This window comes from Rhinoderma darwinii, chromosome 3 (genome assembly GCF_050947455.1).
Source record: "Rhinoderma darwinii isolate aRhiDar2 chromosome 3, aRhiDar2.hap1, whole genome shotgun sequence".
Taxonomy (NCBI): domain Eukaryota; kingdom Metazoa; phylum Chordata; class Amphibia; order Anura; family Rhinodermatidae; genus Rhinoderma; species Rhinoderma darwinii.
The window spans coordinates 384025640-384045208 of record NC_134689.1 but is presented as its reverse complement, the minus strand read 5'-3'; the positions used below and the strand labels follow the sequence as shown (position 1 = coordinate 384045208).

At 41.9% G+C, this 19569-nt stretch overlaps 1 protein-coding gene across 1 annotated transcript in view; it reads right to left on the bottom strand.

Annotated features, from left to right (window-relative positions):
• Window positions 1-1828: 1828 nt before the first annotated feature.
• PPP3CC (protein phosphatase 3 catalytic subunit gamma) overlaps window positions 1829-19569 on the bottom strand; it is a 56478-nt gene continuing 38737 nt past the window's right edge. The window contains exons 10-14 of the mRNA XM_075858874.1: window positions 19272-19349; window positions 18387-18468; window positions 17379-17476; window positions 4536-4574; window positions 1829-3619 (exon numbers count right to left, since the gene is read on the bottom strand). Coding sequence (XP_075714989.1) covers window positions 3462-3619; window positions 4536-4574; window positions 17379-17476; window positions 18387-18468; window positions 19272-19349 — 455 coding nt within the window. The 3' untranslated portion in view covers window positions 1829-3461. The remainder of the gene's footprint in view (window positions 3620-4535; window positions 4575-17378; window positions 17477-18386; window positions 18469-19271; window positions 19350-19569) is intronic.

The window sequence follows — 19569 nt, the reverse complement described above, 5'->3', positions numbered from 1 at the left end:
TAGTGAGTGATACAACAGAGGAGAGGGGACTTTTACCATACTCTTTAGCACTAGGTGGGACCGCTCTGTGAGCTGGTGTGGTTTACCGCTTTGTGGCTGAGCTGTTGTTACTTCTGGACGCTTCCACTTAAAAATAATATCACTTACAGGTGTGTGGGGCAAATCTAGTAGATCAGAGATTTCACAAACTGACTTGTGGCAAACGTGGCATCATATGACAGTGCCACGTTTAAGGCCACTGAGCTTTTCAGTACGACCCATACTACTACCAATGTTTGTCTATGGAGATTACATGGCTGTGTGCTTGATTTTATGCATCTGTTTGCAATGGTTGTGGCTGAAACAGATGAACATATTAGGAGGGGAGTCCACATACTTTTGGCCATATAGTGTATATCTGTAATGATTGGAAGGATCTCCCTCATGATAAATCATTCTTACCATTATTTTTGTGCATACCAGCTCCTGATGTCTTGTACTGTTGTATGATTTAATTAGTAGTGACTACGAAAAAGGTTTATGAAGAATTCATCGGTTACAACCAACAGAACAAATTTTCAGCAGACGAGTTACAATAATCGTTAATTGCTCTCATTACAGACAACCCCTTTAACATGACAGCTGATTTTGCAGGGAGAAGCCACGGCCACTGCAGGAGAATTGTAGAATGGCTGCCAGATGAATGGCTGTCCATGTAACACATGGACGGACTGATTGCACCAGATCGTGCTCTGCTTTAGCTGTTAGAGGGGGTCTTGAGTGGGACCCCCCATCTATTATGTCCATATGCTCTAGTAAAGTACATGGACAAGTGTAATGTCTGGGTGTATTATTAACAATCTTTACATGTATGTGCATAGGTTATTACATACTCAAATGTAAAGGACCCTTTAAAGACCTTGGTCTAGTTATACCCCGAAAGCAGACATTACCACATAATCTTTCCAACCTTACATACAGCGTCAACATGTAGTAAATGGATGCACTGGCCAGTGAATGCCCTTTAGGCCGGAGTCACACGACCGTGTTCGGGCTGTGAAAAACTGCCCGTGTGTCGGCTGGATTTCCTGGCCCGACCACGGTACATGGGAACGGGACTCCTGGCATCATAGTCACTTATGGTGCTAGGAGTCTCTGCTTCCTCATGGAACTACTCTGTATTGAACAAAATGATACGGTGCGCAACATGTACCGTGGTCGGGCCGTCAAATCCGGCCAACACACGGACCGATCACGGTCATGTGAATCCGGCCTTAAAGTTTAGCTAAACTTTCATAAAAGTTTTGAAATGCCATGGTGACATATCAGAAATTTTGATCGATGGGGTGTCCGAGCACTGAGACCCTAACGGTTCGCTAAAGGAAGTGGCAGAAGTGCTCAGGTTAGCGTGGTGCCGCTTCGTTTCTGAACTGCTCTGCTTGGTCTTCCTCGGAAAGCCGAGCAAGTAGTGTACGGGCTCAATAGAAAGTCTATGAGTCCGTACACCACTCACTTAGATTTCCGAGGAAAGCCAAGCAGTGCCGAATAGAAACGAAGCGGCACTTCTGCCGATTTGTTTTAGCGATCGGTGGGAGTCTCAGGTTTTGATCCGTGGGGGTCCACGCAGTGACAACGTTTTCTGAAAGTACAGGGTACTCTAAGTGTGTTCACATCAAGACCACTGATCTCAATTCTCAAAAGGGTAGAACACACTAATGAAACCCTAATTTCTTTGTGCGATGCAATCACAGAAGTCGGCGGCTCAGAAAACAATTACCTGACGTCACATCTACGCTGCCATGCCACGTCTGACAGAGCGCCACTAGCAGGAATCAAACACAAGTCACACTTCAATTTAACTATTTTGCAGTTTAATCTGAACATTTTTTTTCTCCCAATCTTTTGTGGAAAAAAAAATCATTTACTTTTTTAAAAACATTTCCTCCTTTTTAATACAAGACAACTCAGCAAATCATAGACGTAATGAAGAGAATAAAGAATGAAAAGAGGGCAGCAGAGAAACAAGCAAATCTCCCGACTCCCTAGAGTGGGCCGTCAAAATAAAATTTGAAGATGGGAGCAGTGAAAGAGTTAATTATTGTGCTATTCATCGCTAGAAGCACCGGAGGGCATAGGAGGCCGTAATGGGGCTCTTCCCTGGTGCTATAAAGACCCTACAGGAGATGTGCAGAAGATGAGATTGTCTGAAGGTAACCCAGCTCCTGAGTGCCTTATTGCAATGGCAGTATGGTTCCCTGGTCAATAGAGAGCCCAGTATCTGAGTGCCACATTAAAGTTACAACTTTGTGTCACCTCAAGCCCTTGTTGTACAAAGGTTTCCTATGTAGATAGCCCTAAATGCACTCCCTTAATATAATGGATGTGCCCTGGGGGGGGGGGGGGGGAGGGGGGAGATGGACAGGTGATCAGGAGTGTTCAGGGGGCAGCATTACCCCTCAAAAATATACCCCAAAATAAGTGATCTCTCTCATATATGATTATTAGTGCTTGAGAGAGCAGCGACGCACTGTAGAGCAACAACCCACAGTGCAATCTGTATGTGCAGAGCCACCCACGGCAGTGCCATCAGGGTAAAGAGTCACCCTCAACAGCGCTCAGAGCAGAGTTGTTCGTTCTCATGTGTGAGGGTAACCCAACAGAGGATGGTGATGTGTGCAGTGATGGTGTCTTGGTCATGTCATGCTGTGCTCTGCAACCTCTGAGGGTGGATAGGTTACTAACGCTTCATTGGCAGAACCAGGGCAGAATCTGGCTCTGCATGTATCAGAGTATCTGGCGACGTCCTTACATCATGTAAAAGATAAATCTCCTACTTCTCTGATAAAATATGAAGCCGTGATTAACATCTCATCAATAAAAATAGTGCCCAGCTAGACAGGGGGTAGATATTCCAATCTGTACCTGGTTGCAGTGCAGGTGGCTCTGCAAGAGGGGGCGCTGCAAACTGGCCCTGGAAATACGGTGCAATACTGCAGCTGCTGCCGCTAGCCGGACCCTACGTTAAAAAACAGGGTATTTATATTACACATGTATAAATATATATATATAGGACGCAAATGACATTTACAAAGAGGATACAAACTGCAGGACAGACCAGCTCAGTGTGTTTATACTCACAAATTGGGTGTTACAAAGTGTCAGTGTATTGAGTAGTCTGCATGTATATATCCAAATTCCCTGCTCATGTATGTCCATGGATCTGTCTGGATTGGAGAGACTGAGTGCATGTATCAGGAGTGTTGAAGTCGTATGATTTCTGAATGGACCCTATAGTCATATACATACCTGGAGGATGACTGGTGTATGTTACCACTATGTATATGGTACTTGTGTATGTAAGTAGAGCAGCATGGTTGCCACATCATTTTTTTTTTCTAAGTTGGCCTGGTTTGAGAGTCCTGCCCTCGAGCATGTGTTGGTGGAGGTGGTAGATAAAACCATGCGTAATGCTGGCGGCAGGGTCACTGCTGGCTCCGGTTACTGTTCTTGTCGGCTGAGTTCAGATTGATGTCTTGGGGGGAGGAGGGGCGGCGAGGTGGCATACGCTCGTTGATTCGATCTAGTCCCCTGGCTTCTTCAAAACTGCGGATCTTGTGCTGAGGAGAGAAGGTTCGGACACCTGCGGGGAGAACAAATTACAATGATGAGAAAAAAATTATGAAAAATCAGTTCAGATGTTTATCAGTTATATCTGTTTCTGGGAAAGCTGGCAAGCATCGAAAATAGCAACCAGCGACATCCAACGTGGCCAAAACCGTAGAGGTGGTCATCGAGCATTCCCCATTAAATCTACCTAGGTATGCAGCACTATGGGAGCGCGTGATGTATATGGAAGTTGGAATGGTGACCGTATTAGTTATCACTTAAACCCCCCCCCCCCCCACCACCAATAAAAGAAAAGCCAAATATAAGGAATGTTTTTTTGGTCCAAAGGGGTTTTCCCACGAGGGACATCTATGACATATCCACAGGATATGTCATAAATGTAAGATGGATGCAGGTCCCACCTATCTCTAGAACGGGGCCCCTAAAAGCTGTTCTAGCTTTCTGTGCTCACGCTGCCTCCCGGCCACTTACGGATTATATGGTCGGGATTTACGGAAACAGCGTAACTCACTGAGCTACGCTGTTTCCGTAAGTCACATAGTAGTGAATGGCAGTTACGGAAGCAGCGTAGCATGCGAGCTACACTTTTTCCGTAACTACTATTCAGTTATATAAGGCTTACGGAAACCGCGTAGCTCAGCGAACTACGCGGTGTTCTCCTTCATGGTCAAAAATCAGCCAGAACACAAAAAAAGAGGTAGAACGGGGTTTAGGGGCCCTGTTTTAGAGATAGGTGCGGGTCTCAGATGTGGGACCGGCATCTATCTGACATTTAGGACATATCCCGTGGATATGTCATAAATGTCCCTCGTCGGAAAACCCTTTAAACTTGCTGGAATAATAGTATGTCTCCTCTGTGCCTTTATGTCCTATTAATATAGCGCGCTCTAGTGTTAGTTTGGTTAACTGCAGCTCCAAACAGCTTGTACCTTCTTTTCCTTCTTGTGCCTCAACTGCTTCTTCTGTGGCTGTATAGGAGACAGAAAAACAATGCATCAGACGTATATCTGGGTCACATCAAATGACCCATTCAAAGATGGGGGGGAGGGGTGGGAATCAGATGAACAAGTCATTGAAGGGATTCTCTCGAACTGTATATACGATATTAAAGTGAGTACAGGACTAGGGCCGTATTTGGAGTTGGTGCTGCCCTAGGCACTTTTAGGGCTGACGCCCCCGATAACGCCGATTTTCCGCCGCAAAAATCACAACGTGTGCTAATTGTTGCGGGTTTTACCTCCCCAATAAATTCAATAGGGAAAACCTGCAACAGAATACCAGCGATCACGCAGCATAAATGGACATGCTGCGGATTAGAAAAAACGCACTGCAGGTCAATTTATGAACGGTATTTCGGTGGGTTTTTTATGCAGCGTGTGGATGAGATTTGTTCACATCGTAATGAAATCCTTGTGGAAAATCCGCAGTGTTTACGCTATGTGTGAACATACCCTGAAATATATGCTCAGTGCTACCCCATTAACATTCCCTCCCCTGCCCCCCACATGAACACTGGAGCCCATTTCCTCTATTATTGATCAGGTCACAGTTTATTATTTAAAAAAAAATAAAAAAAACACACTCCTGCAGCGTCCCCGCTTCCCGACTGGAACAAATTACGCCCTGCAGGTTCCCGCAGTACATTGTCCTACGATTAAAAGTAGCCCAATGAGCTGAGGTAACCAGGGACCATGTGATGTAAACTAGTCAATGACAGCTTAGAGCTGTCACTGCTTAGTTTACTGTCACAGACCCGAAAGGTAAGTATAACAATGGTTTTGCTTTTTTACTTATTAGTGTTACTAATGGTTTTTTTTTGTGTGTTTTTTTACAGGTTTGGTCATTGGACATCGGATTCAAGGACTACTTTGATTACGGTGTTTTGTTTTTTTCAATAAAGTGGTTAAAGAGAACCTTCCACCTCCCCATACATGTGCAGCTGTGTGTAGCATGTAATGCGCAGGGCTGCACAAACCCTGGGGCACTTTTTTTTTTTTCTACACTCCTCCGTTATTTAGATATCGGTGCCGTTGTATTTGGTGCCCGATATTTAAAGAGGCTCTGTCACCAGATTTTGCAACCCCTATCTCCTATTGCAGCAGATCGGCGCTGCAATGTAGATTACAGTAACGTGTTTTTTTTTCAAAAACTAGCATTTTTGGCCAAGTTATGACCATTTTTATATTTATGCAAATGAGGCTTGCAAAAGTACAACTGGGCGTGTTTAAAGTTATGTCCAAGTGGGCGTGTATTGTGTTCGTTACATCTGGGCGTTTTTACTTGTTTTACTAGCTGGGCGTTGTGAATAGAAGTGTATGATGCTGACGAATCAGCATCATCCACTTCGCTTCGTTACCACCCAGCTTCTGGCAGTTCAGACACACAGCGTGTCCTCGCTCATCCGACGCGATGAAGTTCCTGTGGGAGGAAGTGAGTGACGTCACAGCGTGATCTCACGAGGACACGCTGTGTGTCTGTGCACTGCCAGAAGCTGGGTGTTGACGAAGAGAAGTGGATGATGCTGATTCGTCAGCATCATACTCTTCCATTCACAACGCCCAGCTAGTAAAACAAGTAAACACACCCAGATGTTACATACACAATACACGCCCACTTGTACATAACTTTAAACACGCCCAGTTGTACTTAAGAAAGGCTCATTTGCATAAATATAAAAATGGTCATAACTTGGCCAAAAATGCTCGTTTTTGAAAAAAACAAACTTTACTGTTATCTACATTGCAGCGCCGATCTGCTGCAATAGGAGATAGGGGTTTGAAAATCTGGTGACAGAGCCTCTTTAAATAACCCCCTGAACGGTCAATGGGGCGGGTAATGGAAAGGGGGCGTGTTACTATGGCTGTGACACTGTCCAATCAGATACGGACAGTGTTACAGCAAAAGCGAGGGTAGAGGAGAGAGAGTATGCGCGCGCGCTCTCACTCTTCAGCTGTCAAGATCAGTCTTCTGCCGAACTGGAAAGGGGGTGTGTCACTGCTATGGACAGTGTAAGAGCTGGAGAAAGGAGAGCGCGCATGTGCGCTCTCAGCTCTTGCGAGAGATCAGTCTTGTACTTTGTCTGCCGAACTGGCAAGGGGGCGTGTCACTCCTACGGACAGTGTAAGAGCTGGGGAGAGGAGAGTGCGCGTGCAGGTATTTTCTGATCAGGACTGCTCCAGCAAAATGATGGCAGGCGGCGCGATGACGTCATCGCGCCACAAGAAAGTGCCGAATGATGAGGAAGGGAACTAATAGTTCCCTGGCTTTACCAGTGCTTTCAATTGTATCCGCTTCCTAAGGACGCAGATACAATTGAAGACAGTACATTACATCAGGGTTGTCACGATACCAGAATTTGGACTTTGATACCGATACTTGGTGTAGTGTTGCGATTCTCAATACCATAACGATACTTGCCAACAATAATAATAGAAAAAAAAAAGTCCTTCCATTTTCTGATGTGAGGCACATGGAGGTTCAAAATTCATAACACCATGTGCCTCACATTAATAGTAATTAACCCCATAGTGTTTCTCACAGTCATAATGGACAACATTGGGTTAATGTGTGAGGTACATGATGGGGTTAATTACTATTAATGTGAGGCACATGGAGGCTCAAAATTTATAATACCTCATTCCTCACATTAATAAGTGAAAGAAAGCAGTTTTTATTTTTTTTAGTGTTCACATTATAAATGCCGCTCTAAATTGCTGTGCAGGTAATTACGGACACGACGATACCAAATGTGTGTATATTTTATGTATTAAGACTTATTTTAATGTTTCAAAAAAATTGGTGTTTTTTTTTTATTTAACATGACTTTATTTTTAAACTTTAATGTCCTGGCATATATCTATATGCCAGTACATTAGCCTGTGTAGGATAGTACACAGGCAGTTGTTAGGACATACCTCAGTATGCCCTAACAACAGGAAATATGGTCAGACAGCCCTGGGGTCCTTCAATGGACCCTGGATTGTCTGCCCATATATGGTATGCCCCTCAATTGCATCACAGGGAATCCCTGTGACACGATCCAAGGGGCATCTCTCTTTGTATTTACCCCTTGAACGCTGTGCTCAGCTTTGATTGCAGCATTCAGGGGAATAATGGCGGAGATCAGACGTTTTTCTGATCTCCGCTGTTATACAGCCATTGCCCCGCTCCTGACCAACAAGTGTGTGTGTGTGTGTGTGTGTGTGTGTGTGTGTGTGCGCGCGCGCGCGGTGAGCATGAGGTGATGCGGCCGGCGCTGCACTAATGACAAAAAAATGGGGGTGTTTTGCAGTGCGCCCGTCATGTTTTCTGTCTTCAGTGCCGGCGCTCATTAGCGCAGCGCCGGCCGCATCACCTCATGCTGACCGCGCGCGCACAATTGTCAGGAGCGGGGCAATGGCTGTATTACAGAGCCGCACTCCCGCTCACTACATTCATGTATTTCGATACCAAGCTGTGCGACTGCTGAGACACGCCCACTATTCGCGGATTGGCCACAGCTGCTCACATAAGCAGTTCTGGCCAATCCATTAACAGAGGGTGTGCCTTAAAGAGGCTCTGTCACCAGATTTTGCAACCCCTATCTGCTATTGCAGCAGATCGGCGCTGCAATGTAGATAAGAGTAACGTTTTTATTTTTAAAAAACTAGCATTTTTGGCCAAGTTATGACCATTTTTGTATTTATGCAAATGAGGCTTGCAAAAGTCCAACTGGGCGTGTTTAAAGTAAAAGTCCAAGTGGGCGTGTATTATGTGTGTTACATCTGGGCGTGTTTACTTCTTTTACTAGCTGGGCGTTCTGACGAGAAGTATCATCCACTTCTCTTCAGAACGCCCAGCTTCTGGCAGTGCACAGACACAGCGTGTTCTCGAGAGATCACGCTGTGACGTCACTTCCTGCCCCAGGTCCTGCATTGTGTCGGACGAGCGAGGATACATCGGCACCAGAGGCTACAGATGATTCTGCAGCAGCATCAGCGTTTGCAGGTAAGTCGATGTAGCTACTTACCTGCAAACGCAGATGCTGCTGCAGAATCAACTGTAGCCTCTGGTGCCGATGTGTCCTCGCTCGTCCGACACGATGCAGGACCTGGGGCAGGAAGTGAGTGACGTCACAGCGTGATCTCTCGAGAACACGCTGTGTCTGCACTGCCAGAAGCTGGGCGTTCTGAAGAGAAGTGGATGATACTTCTCGTCAGAACGCCCAGCTAGTAAAAGAAGTAAAAACGCCCCGATGTACGCACATAATACACGCCCAGTTGGACTTTTACTTTAAACACGCCTACTTGGACTTTTGCAAGCCTCATTTGCATAAATACAAAAATGGTCATAACTTGGCCAAAAATGCTCGTTTTTTTAAAAATAAAAAAGTTACTGTAATCTACATTGCAGCGCCGATCTGCTGCAATAGCAGATAGGGGTTGCAAAATCTGGTGACAGAGCCTCTTTAAGAAGCGCGCGCAAGCCAAACCACACCTCCCCACACCTGCAAGTGACCTAACTGCTGGCTGATCAGTCACAAGATAAGTTAATTTAAAAAAAACAAAAAAAAAACAAAAAAAAAAAACAAGAGGATCCTGCAGTCCCCACCCCCTGCTGGATGCCCCAGGCACTGCACCCCAGTGCCTAGTGGCAAATACGGCCCTGCCCTGTACAGGACAGGATGCCCTCGCTCACACACACGATGCGTGCAGAAATTGTATTCTTGAGCTTTGTAGCTGCAGCAGCAAGCAGAGAAATGTTTGTTTACATACAGCGAAACCATAAATGAGAGTTCACTATGTAAGGGGCTAATAATGGTGCTAATAAATAAAAATCTATATATCTATTAAGGCAGGGGTCTCAAACTCGGCCGGGTAAATGGGCCACATATAGAAATAATGTGAAGTTGACGGGCCGCATTACTTTCAAATTTGATACAGTATAAAATTATTGGTAATCAATTAGTTATTTGAACTACTATAATAATACTACATTACTATAATACTACATTACTATAACAATACTACATTACTATAACATAACTACATTACTATAATACTACTACATTACTATAACAATACTACATTACTATAATACTACATTACTATAACAATACTACATTACTATAACACTACTACATTACTATAATACTACTACATTACTATACTACTACATTACTATAACAATACTACATTACTATAATACTACATTACTATAACAATACTACATTACTATAATACTACTACATTACTATAACAATACTACATTACTATATCAATACTACATTACTATAACAATACTACATTACTATAATACTACATTACTATATCAATACTACATTACTATATCAATACTACATTACCATAATACTACATTACCATAATACTACATTACCATAATACTACATTACTATAACAATATTACATTACTATAATAACAATACTACATTACTATAATACTACATTACTATATCAATACTACATTACCATAATACTACATTACTATAATAATACTACATTACTATAATAATACTACATTACTATAAGAATACTACATTACTATAACAATATTACATTACTATAACAATACTACATTACTATAATAATACTACATTACTATAACAATACTACATTACTATAATACTACATTACTATAACAATACTACATTACTATAACAATACTACATTACTATAACAATACTACATTACTATAACAATATTACATTACTATAATAACAATACTACATTACTATAACAATACTACATTACTATAACAATACTACATTACTATAACAATACTACATTACTATAATACTACATTACTATATCAATACTACATTACCATAATACTACATTACTATAATACTACATTACTATAACAATACTACATTACTATAATAATACTACATTACTATAACAATACTACATTACTATAAAAATACTCCATTACTAGAACACCACTACTCCATTACTAGAACACCACTACTCCATTACTAGAACACCACTACTCCATTACTAGAACACCACTACTCCATTACTAGAACACCACTACTCCATTACTAGAACACCACTACTCCATTACTAGAACAACACTACTCCATTACTAGAACAACACTACTCCATTACTAGAACAACACTACTCCATTACTAGAACAACACTACTCCATTACTAGAACAACACTACTCCATTACTAGAACACTACTCCATTACTAGAACAACACTACTCCATTACTAGAACAACACTACTCCATTACTAGAACAACACTACTCCATTACTAGAACACTACTCCATTACTATAACACTACTCCATTACTATAACACTACTCCATTACTATAACACTACTCCATTACTATAACACTACTCCATTACTATAACAATATTACAGTACTACAATACTACATTACTATAACAATACTACATTACTATAATAATACTACATTACTATAACAATACTACATTCCTATACCAATACTACATTACTGTAATACTACAATACTACATTACTATAACAATACTATAGTACTATAATAATACTACATTACTATAATACTACATTACTATACCAATACTACATTACTATAATACTACATTACTATACCAATACTACATTACTATACCAATACTACATTACTATAATACTACATTACTATAATACTACTACATTACTATAATACTACATTACTATAATACTACATTACTATAATACTACATTACTATAATACTACTACATTACTATAATACTACATTACTATACCAATACTACATTACTATACCAATACTACATTACTATAATACTACATTACTATAATACTACATTACTACAATACTACTACATTACTATAACAATACTACATTACTATAATAATACTACATTACTATACCAATACTACATTACTATAATACTACATTACTATACCAATACTACATTACTATAATACTACATTACTATACCAATACTACATTACTATAATACTACATTACTATACCAATACTACATTACTATAATACTACATTACTATAATACTACATTACTATACCAATACTACATTACTATAATACTACATTACTATACCAATACTACATTACTATAATACTACATTACTATAATACTACATTACTATAATACTGCATTACTATAATACTACATTACTATAATACTACATTACTATACCAATACTACATTACTATAATACTACATTACTATAACAATACTACATTACTATACCAATACTACATTACTATAATACTACATTACTATAATACTACATTACTATACCAATACTACATTACTATAATACTACATTACTATACCAATACTACATTACTATAATACTACATTACTATAATACTACATTACTATAATACTGCATTACTATAATACTACATTACTATAATACTACATTACTATAACAATACTACATTACTATAAATATACTACATTACTATAACTATACTACATTACTATAACAATACTACATTACTATAACAATACATTACTATAACAATACTACATTCCTATAATACTACTACATTACTATAATACTACATTACTATAACAATACTATAATACTACATTACTATAACAATACTACATTACTATAATACTACATTACTATAATACTACATTACTATACCAATACTACATTACTATACCAATACTACATTACTATAATAATACTACATTACTATAACAATACTACATTACTATAACAATACTACATTACTATAACAATACTACATTACTATAATACATTACTATAACAATACTACATTACTATAATAATACTACATTACTATAACAATACTACATTACAATAACTATACTACATTACTATAACAATACTACATTACTATAACAATACTACATTACTATAATTATAGCGCTAGGTTTAAACTCTCCACGTGCTTATTTCAACAATCCAGTTTTACAGTTTAAGTGTCGCTAAATGTAGTCCGGTGGCTCAGTTGGCAGACACACAAATGTCAAGATTGGGCAGCCTCTTTTTAGATAGTGCCACAGTGCCCTCTATAGATAATGGCACACACCTCTAGATAAGGCCACAGTGCCCTCTATAGATAATGCCACAGTGCCCTCTATAGATAATGCCACACACCTCTAGATAAGGCCACAGTGACCGCTGTAGATGCTGCCACAGTGACCGCTGTAGATGCTGCCAGTGACCGCTGTAGATGCTGCCACAGTGACCGCTGTAGATGCTGCCACAGTGACCGCTGTAGATGCTGCCACAGTGACCGCTGTAGATGCTGCCACAGTGACCGCTGTAGATGCTGCCACAGTGACCGCTGTAGATGCTGCCACAGCGACCGCTGTAGATGCTGCCACAGCGACCGCTGTAGATGCTGCCACAGCGACCGCTGTAGATGCTGCCACAGCGACCGCTGTAGATGCTGCCACAGCGACCGCTGTAGATGCTGCCACAGCGACCGCTGTAGATGCTGCCACAGCGACCGCTGTAGATGCTGCCACAGTGACCGCTGTAGATGCTGCCACACCCCCCCCCCCCCCCCTTGTAGATCGTGCCACACACACCCCCAGTAGATAGCTCCATTGGGGCTCCCTCTAGGAGTGTAATCCCCAGCCAGTGCGTTGCCAACGCTTTAGCCAGTTGGCTAAATTAGCCAGCTAGTAGCACTCCTACTGGGACTCCAGCTGTGCTTCTGATATCACTGTCCAGCTCTGGGGAAGCCCTAGACATCGCTATCCATATGTGGACAGCAATGTCAGGGGATTCCAGAGTCCCGAAGCAGAGCCTATACTAGCCGCAGATGGCAGCCTCAGGGGCCGCATGTGGCCCGCAGGCCGCGTGCTTGAGACCCCTGTATTAAGGGAAACAAGCAGTGCATATAGATCAGACATCGCATTTGCATTATAGATATGCTGGTTCCAGGACTGGACATGCGGATTATTTTGCGCAGTCCATTCACAGAACACAGGCTGTCATAAATGGCCCCTGTATCTTCCAGACATGGCCTGTAGGGCAGCGGTATGAGATCGGATATCCCTGCAGGCTTAGAAATGGTATCATATGATTCAGATAATACCATTCTGTTGGGGAACTGCTCATAATATAATATCCTATTACTAAGAGATTGGTACAGATATCTGGACACTGGCATTAGTCCGTAACATGCAATGAAAGCAGGAAACGTTTTTCCCTTTGTGGTCGACAACTTTTGAGTTTACTTTGTGTTTCAATTCCTCACCAATTTAAAGATTTCTTTGCGGTCAGTGAATGAGAACACTTGTTTACATTCACAGGCTGCAAACCTGTACATACCTAGTCCTGCTATCAGCTGAGACCCCATGCACACGACCGTAGTTTTCATCCGTAATTACGGACGAACTTGCGGACACATTCATTTCTAAAGGTCACAGACACCTTTCCGTATATTTACGGATGTGTGTCCGGGCCTTAGAAAGGATCTGGAAAATATAGAACATGTCCTATTCTTGTCCGCAGTTGCGTCACTATGGGCGCTTCTGCAATTGCGGATGGCTACAGATGTAAAAGTGAAAACAATTGTATGCAATGTTCTATGAGCTAAATCCATCAGCAGCAGGACAAATCTCTCTGATAGTTTGCAGGACTAGGTAGGTACCTGTACGGGTTTGCAGCCTGTGAATATAAATGAGAATGTTTTCATTCATTGACAGCAATTTTTTTTTTATCTGGAAACGGGTAAGAAATTGAAAAGGAAGTATATTAAAAAGTTGTAGAACTTTTTTTTAGGCCCCATGCACACGACCGTAGATTTAGTCCATAATTACGGACCCATTCATCATTTCTATGGCCGAATGACACCTTCCCGTATAATTCCGGGAAGATGTCCGTGCCGTAGAAAGGTTCTGCAAAAGATAGGACATGTTCTATTTTTTTGCTTTTTACGGACCGTGCTCTCATACTTTATATGGGAGCACAGCCCGCAAGTGCAGGTGGATGTCAGCGGCTGGCCGCGCCCGTAATCGCCGTAATCACGGACCGTGATTACGGGCACGGTGGTGTGCAGGGGACCTTATACAATGATTAAGCTTTATTTATATTAAAACCGGATAATCTCTTTAACCCGTTGCCGCACCGTGACGACACTATGTCATGGCACAAGAGGAGAAGTATAAAACAGTGAAATACAATATTTAATAATGTACAAAAAAATATTAAATATTAAAAGCTGAAAAAAAAAAAAAAAACCTTTCCAATTTTCCCCTAAAGTAATGTAAAAAAAATAAAACATAATTGGTATCACAACGTCCATAAAAGTCCAAACTATCAAAATATCACTGTATATAACGCGCCGGAAAAACGCCGTAGGGGGGGAAAAAAATAAATAAATCACAATGCCAGTGGCAGTATTTGGTCTCCTTGCTTCCAAAAAAAAAATGGAATAAAAAGTGATCAAAAATGTACCCCAAAATGGCACTGATAAAAACGAGAGCTCCGCTTACAAAAAACAAGCCTTCACAGCGCTCCTTCAGCGGAAAGGACAACATAAATTTGGTATCGCTGCAATCGTATTGACCCGCAGAATAAAGTTAAGTTGTCGTCGTGTTTACCCGCGGTGAACGATGAAACCCAAAAAACAATGGAGGAATTGCAGTTTTTTTCCGGTTCCACCCTGCAAAGAATATTTTTTTAATTTCCCAGTGCAAGGTACTTAAAATGGGGACATTAAAATATGCACACAAAAAACAAGCCCTCATTCGGCTATGTCCACGGAGAAAAATAAAAAGTTATGGCTTTTAGAAGGCGGGAAGGAGAAAATTAAAAATGGCTGCGGAGCAAAGAGGTTTAGGAACCTGAGACTTTACCAGCGGAGAACGCTGAAAGACAAATCCCAGGAATTTCTATTACTGATCCCGACAAGTTATTCCAGGTCATTCCCAGGAATACAGAACTCATTATTGTGACATAATCCAGCACAATAGAACATTGTACTACCACTGCTACCTGTGCAGACTTGTGAAGAAGAACATTCCTCCAATCATTTCTCTCATATAAGGACTATGCCAGACACATGTATGCGCCAACTAACTGCAGTGTGCCCAGGGTGTACTGGTATAAGCGGACACGGCATTCACACTGATGTGCCCACTATGCCAGGCAAAGCAAATACTTATTAACCCCGTATTCTAAAGAACAACTAAATCCTAAAACTAATTCCTTTATAGTTCACCACGACCAGAAAGCTTCTTTTTCTTCACTCTTATGACTTGTTAATTAGGTCATAACGGTATGATCGCTGAGGGTCCGACCGCTGGTACAGACGTTGAAAAGAGTCGTTGTGATTGCTCCGCGATTTCTATAAAGAATGGCTGGGAACCCCTCATTCTTGGTAGTGGTCGGGGCCACCAATCATACTTTTATGACCCGCCCTGTGTAAAACAAGGATTGTCATCAGACAATCTATCAGCAAATGACCTGTTTTATAGGTAAATTCCATAATAATTCCACCAGATTGCCGGAGTTCAGCTGCACGCCCAGACCTTCTGCGCACTAGGATTCTGTTCACATCTGCGTTCGGTATTTCCGTTGCTCTGCTACATCATAGGAGCAGAGCAGCAAAAATACTGGACACAGCGGCTCCATTGCACCACGGATACCACCGGCGGCTGATGGAACCCTTTAATGGGCTCCGTCGGGGTGTCCGTGGCTTCACCAGAAACACGCTATGCTATGGTTTCCGGTAATTTCAGCCAGATCTGTGATGATGGTTTTAACGGATCCTCCAACGCAGATGTGAACAGGGCCTAAGTTAGCTCTGTCCACACTGATGCTTAAGTTTCCTTTTTTTTTTTTTTTATTTAATAAAAATTTATAAAGATATTTTCATCCCACTCATGCTGCTGCCTCCTTCCATCTTTGTCCACATCTTAATAAATAACTGCAATCACATTACTATAGACCATAACTTGCGGAATCCCCCCCAAAATACAGATTGAGCAGTGTTGAATCTGTCATTTCATTCTTTGGAGTAGCATTGTACCTTAGAGGGTTTTTCCCATCAGATACATTTCATTTATGACATATCCACAGGATATGTCATAAACGTCAGATGGTGCAGGAGCCAGAGGTGGAACCCGCATCTTATCTCTAGAACGGGGCCCCCTAAACCCTGTTCTAGCTTTGTCTGTTCTCGCTGCCTCCCGGCCACTTCATAGTTGCATGGCCGGGACTTACGAAAACAGCGTAGCTTGCTGAGCTACGCTGTTTTCTTAACTACCATTCGGTTCTATAGGACATACGAAAACAGCTTAGCGAGCTATGCTGTTTTCGTAACTCCCGACCATGTAACCTTTTTCATGGTTGGAATTTAGCCGCAGAATGGGGTTTAGGGGGCCCCGTTCTAGAGATGGGTGCGGGTCCCAGAGGTGGGACCCACATCTATTTAACATTTTTTTTTTTTTTAATTCTTTATTTTCATTACCTAAAAGGTACTATCTGACATTTATGACATATCCTGCGGATATGTCAAATGTCCCTGATGGGGAAAACCCCTTTAAGGAATTCAAAACTCTCTTTGCAAGGCTCTCCACAATGCTGCACCGTCATACAGCTCCACTCTCATCTCGGTTTGCCAATCCATCATGCTCTTTGCTCAGCCAATCATCCTCCGTTATTTCAACCTCTCACTCCCGTCTGCAGAACTTCTCCCGTGCTGCACTCATTCTGTGGGAGTCACTGCCCTGGACCATCAGACTTGCTCCTAACATTCCCAGTTTTAGTAACCAAGTCCTCTCCCACAGACAGACAGTACAAGAGTAAAACTTACCGTCCTGCAGAGTCTGTCTCCCTCCGGATAGTACTCCCTGGGGAAGTGTTCCTGTGGGGGTCAGGCCCTTCAGCGTCAGCACACTCTCACTCTCCTCCCTGAGGAAGAAATATCACGTCAGATAACAGGAGACTAGCAATAAAAGGAAAAATGATGGCTCCTTCAATGGCCGTATTTTAGGGTTTTTATTACAGCTGCAACATCAAGACCCCCTGCAGTTCTACTGGACCGAACTTGGATCAGCGCTTTTACTAGAGAACACTCATAGTTGTACGTACAAACTGGTTTGGGGGAGCTAGGTTTTCTTTACGTGATTTAGGCCCTATTCACATCACGTTAGGGACAGGTATACGTCGGGAAGACCCCCGACTTATACCTTAGAGAAAAGGCCCAAACGTATCCCACTGTATGGCATACATTGATACACGTTGCCCGGGAACCAGCCTTGGCAAAACTACTGAAGTCACTGCATTTATGGACAGCGACTTCAGGACTTCCCTACGGCTGGATTCGGCGAGCAGAGCATCAGCTCCAGCACTCCTCCTCACATGTATGGACAGTGACTTCCGGTGTTCTCAGGGGGCCAGAGTCCCGGGACAGAGCCATCTAATAGTGCTCTGCCCAGGGACTCCAACACTGTGGAAGCTCCTGACTTCACTATCCCTATATGGATAGTGATGTCGGGAGCTCCCCGAGGTATACGTGTAACGTATACCTGTGGCGGATGCCATACAGTACTCCATCCTTCAAAAAAAAAAAAAGAAGAGGTATACCGACGTATACCAGCTTGACGGAGGCCAAAAGGACACTCTTTTGGTCTCCGTCGGGATAATGGAGCCCTGTGGACACTTATCTTGTACGTTGGGAGCTTTCCCGACGTACAAGATAAACGTAGTGCATTAACGTGATGTGAATGGGGCCTTACATGCGCTCCATGTGGAATAATTTTTGTTGGTATTTTTACTTCATGCAGGTGTCAGCTGGTTTCAAGGTTTTAAAGAACGTCACCTGAGTACAGAGAAAACGCGGGCCATCTTCCCAATCGCTCGGATCTTGTTCCGAATAATCTCTTTACGCACAGCAGCTCCACCTTAAGGGAAACAAAGGAGAAAATAATCAATCATTCAATGGAAGGGGAAAAAAAAATAAAAAAAATGTCTGGGGTATGATATTAGAAACTATTTACTAACTGAATTACTTGACCTACTTATTCTGAACATAGTGAGGGGGGGTCCCATCTTCTGGACCTCCAAAGTCTGAAAATTGATCATTAGAACACCCATTCAAATGTCCCACCCTGACCGTATTACTTCCTGTCACCCATATTTACATAAAATATACTAATCTTATACAAATATATGAGTAGGATTTAGGAAAACGGTATTATATTGTCCTTCATAATCTATTAAATGAGAAAATATACATGAAGGAGGTTGTGCTATGAATCGTGTATCGAAGGCCTCAAGCACAAATCCTCATCCTTTTATATGGATGCAAAATACGGACCGCACCCAAAAGGCTTCTGTGTGCGGTCCGTTTTTATAGGGAACCACTGAATAGAATGGGCAAGACAGATCCGCAAATACTGACAGGAATAGGACCTGCTCTGAGTTTTGCGGATTGGGCAAACGGATCCGCAAAAAAATCGTGCATGGCTCCATAGAAATGAATAGGTCAGTGTGCTGTCCATTAAAGAAACAGATCGCACACTGAAAAAAATAACTAAAGTGTGCATGAGCCCTAACATAAATGCAGCCCCGACATGCTCAGTCCACAGCGGACTATATCCTGGGTCGGTATCAGCCAGAACAAATGTAGGACACGTGGAGGGAGTCCTGCAGTAAGAAATACAGAAATTATAATGAAAAGAAGAACATAGAGAAGTCATCTTACTTTCCAGTGCGTCTTCTCCATCCGTAATCAGCTCATCATCCGAGCATATACTGAGAATATTCACCAGCATTTCCGTAACTGGAGAGAAAAGGAGCGAGATATCACAAGAAGAACCGCACGGCTGTCAACAAAATGATGTTCCGTGCTGCAGCAGCGATATACTGAATGTACAGGACATCGGTTAGACCAGCTTCACGCAGGACAACTCCGGTCCAGCTCCCATTTATATCACGGAACCGTTGTCATGATTAGATAAAGAGGTTGCACATATTTAATAGCTGGTTATTCTACATAGCTG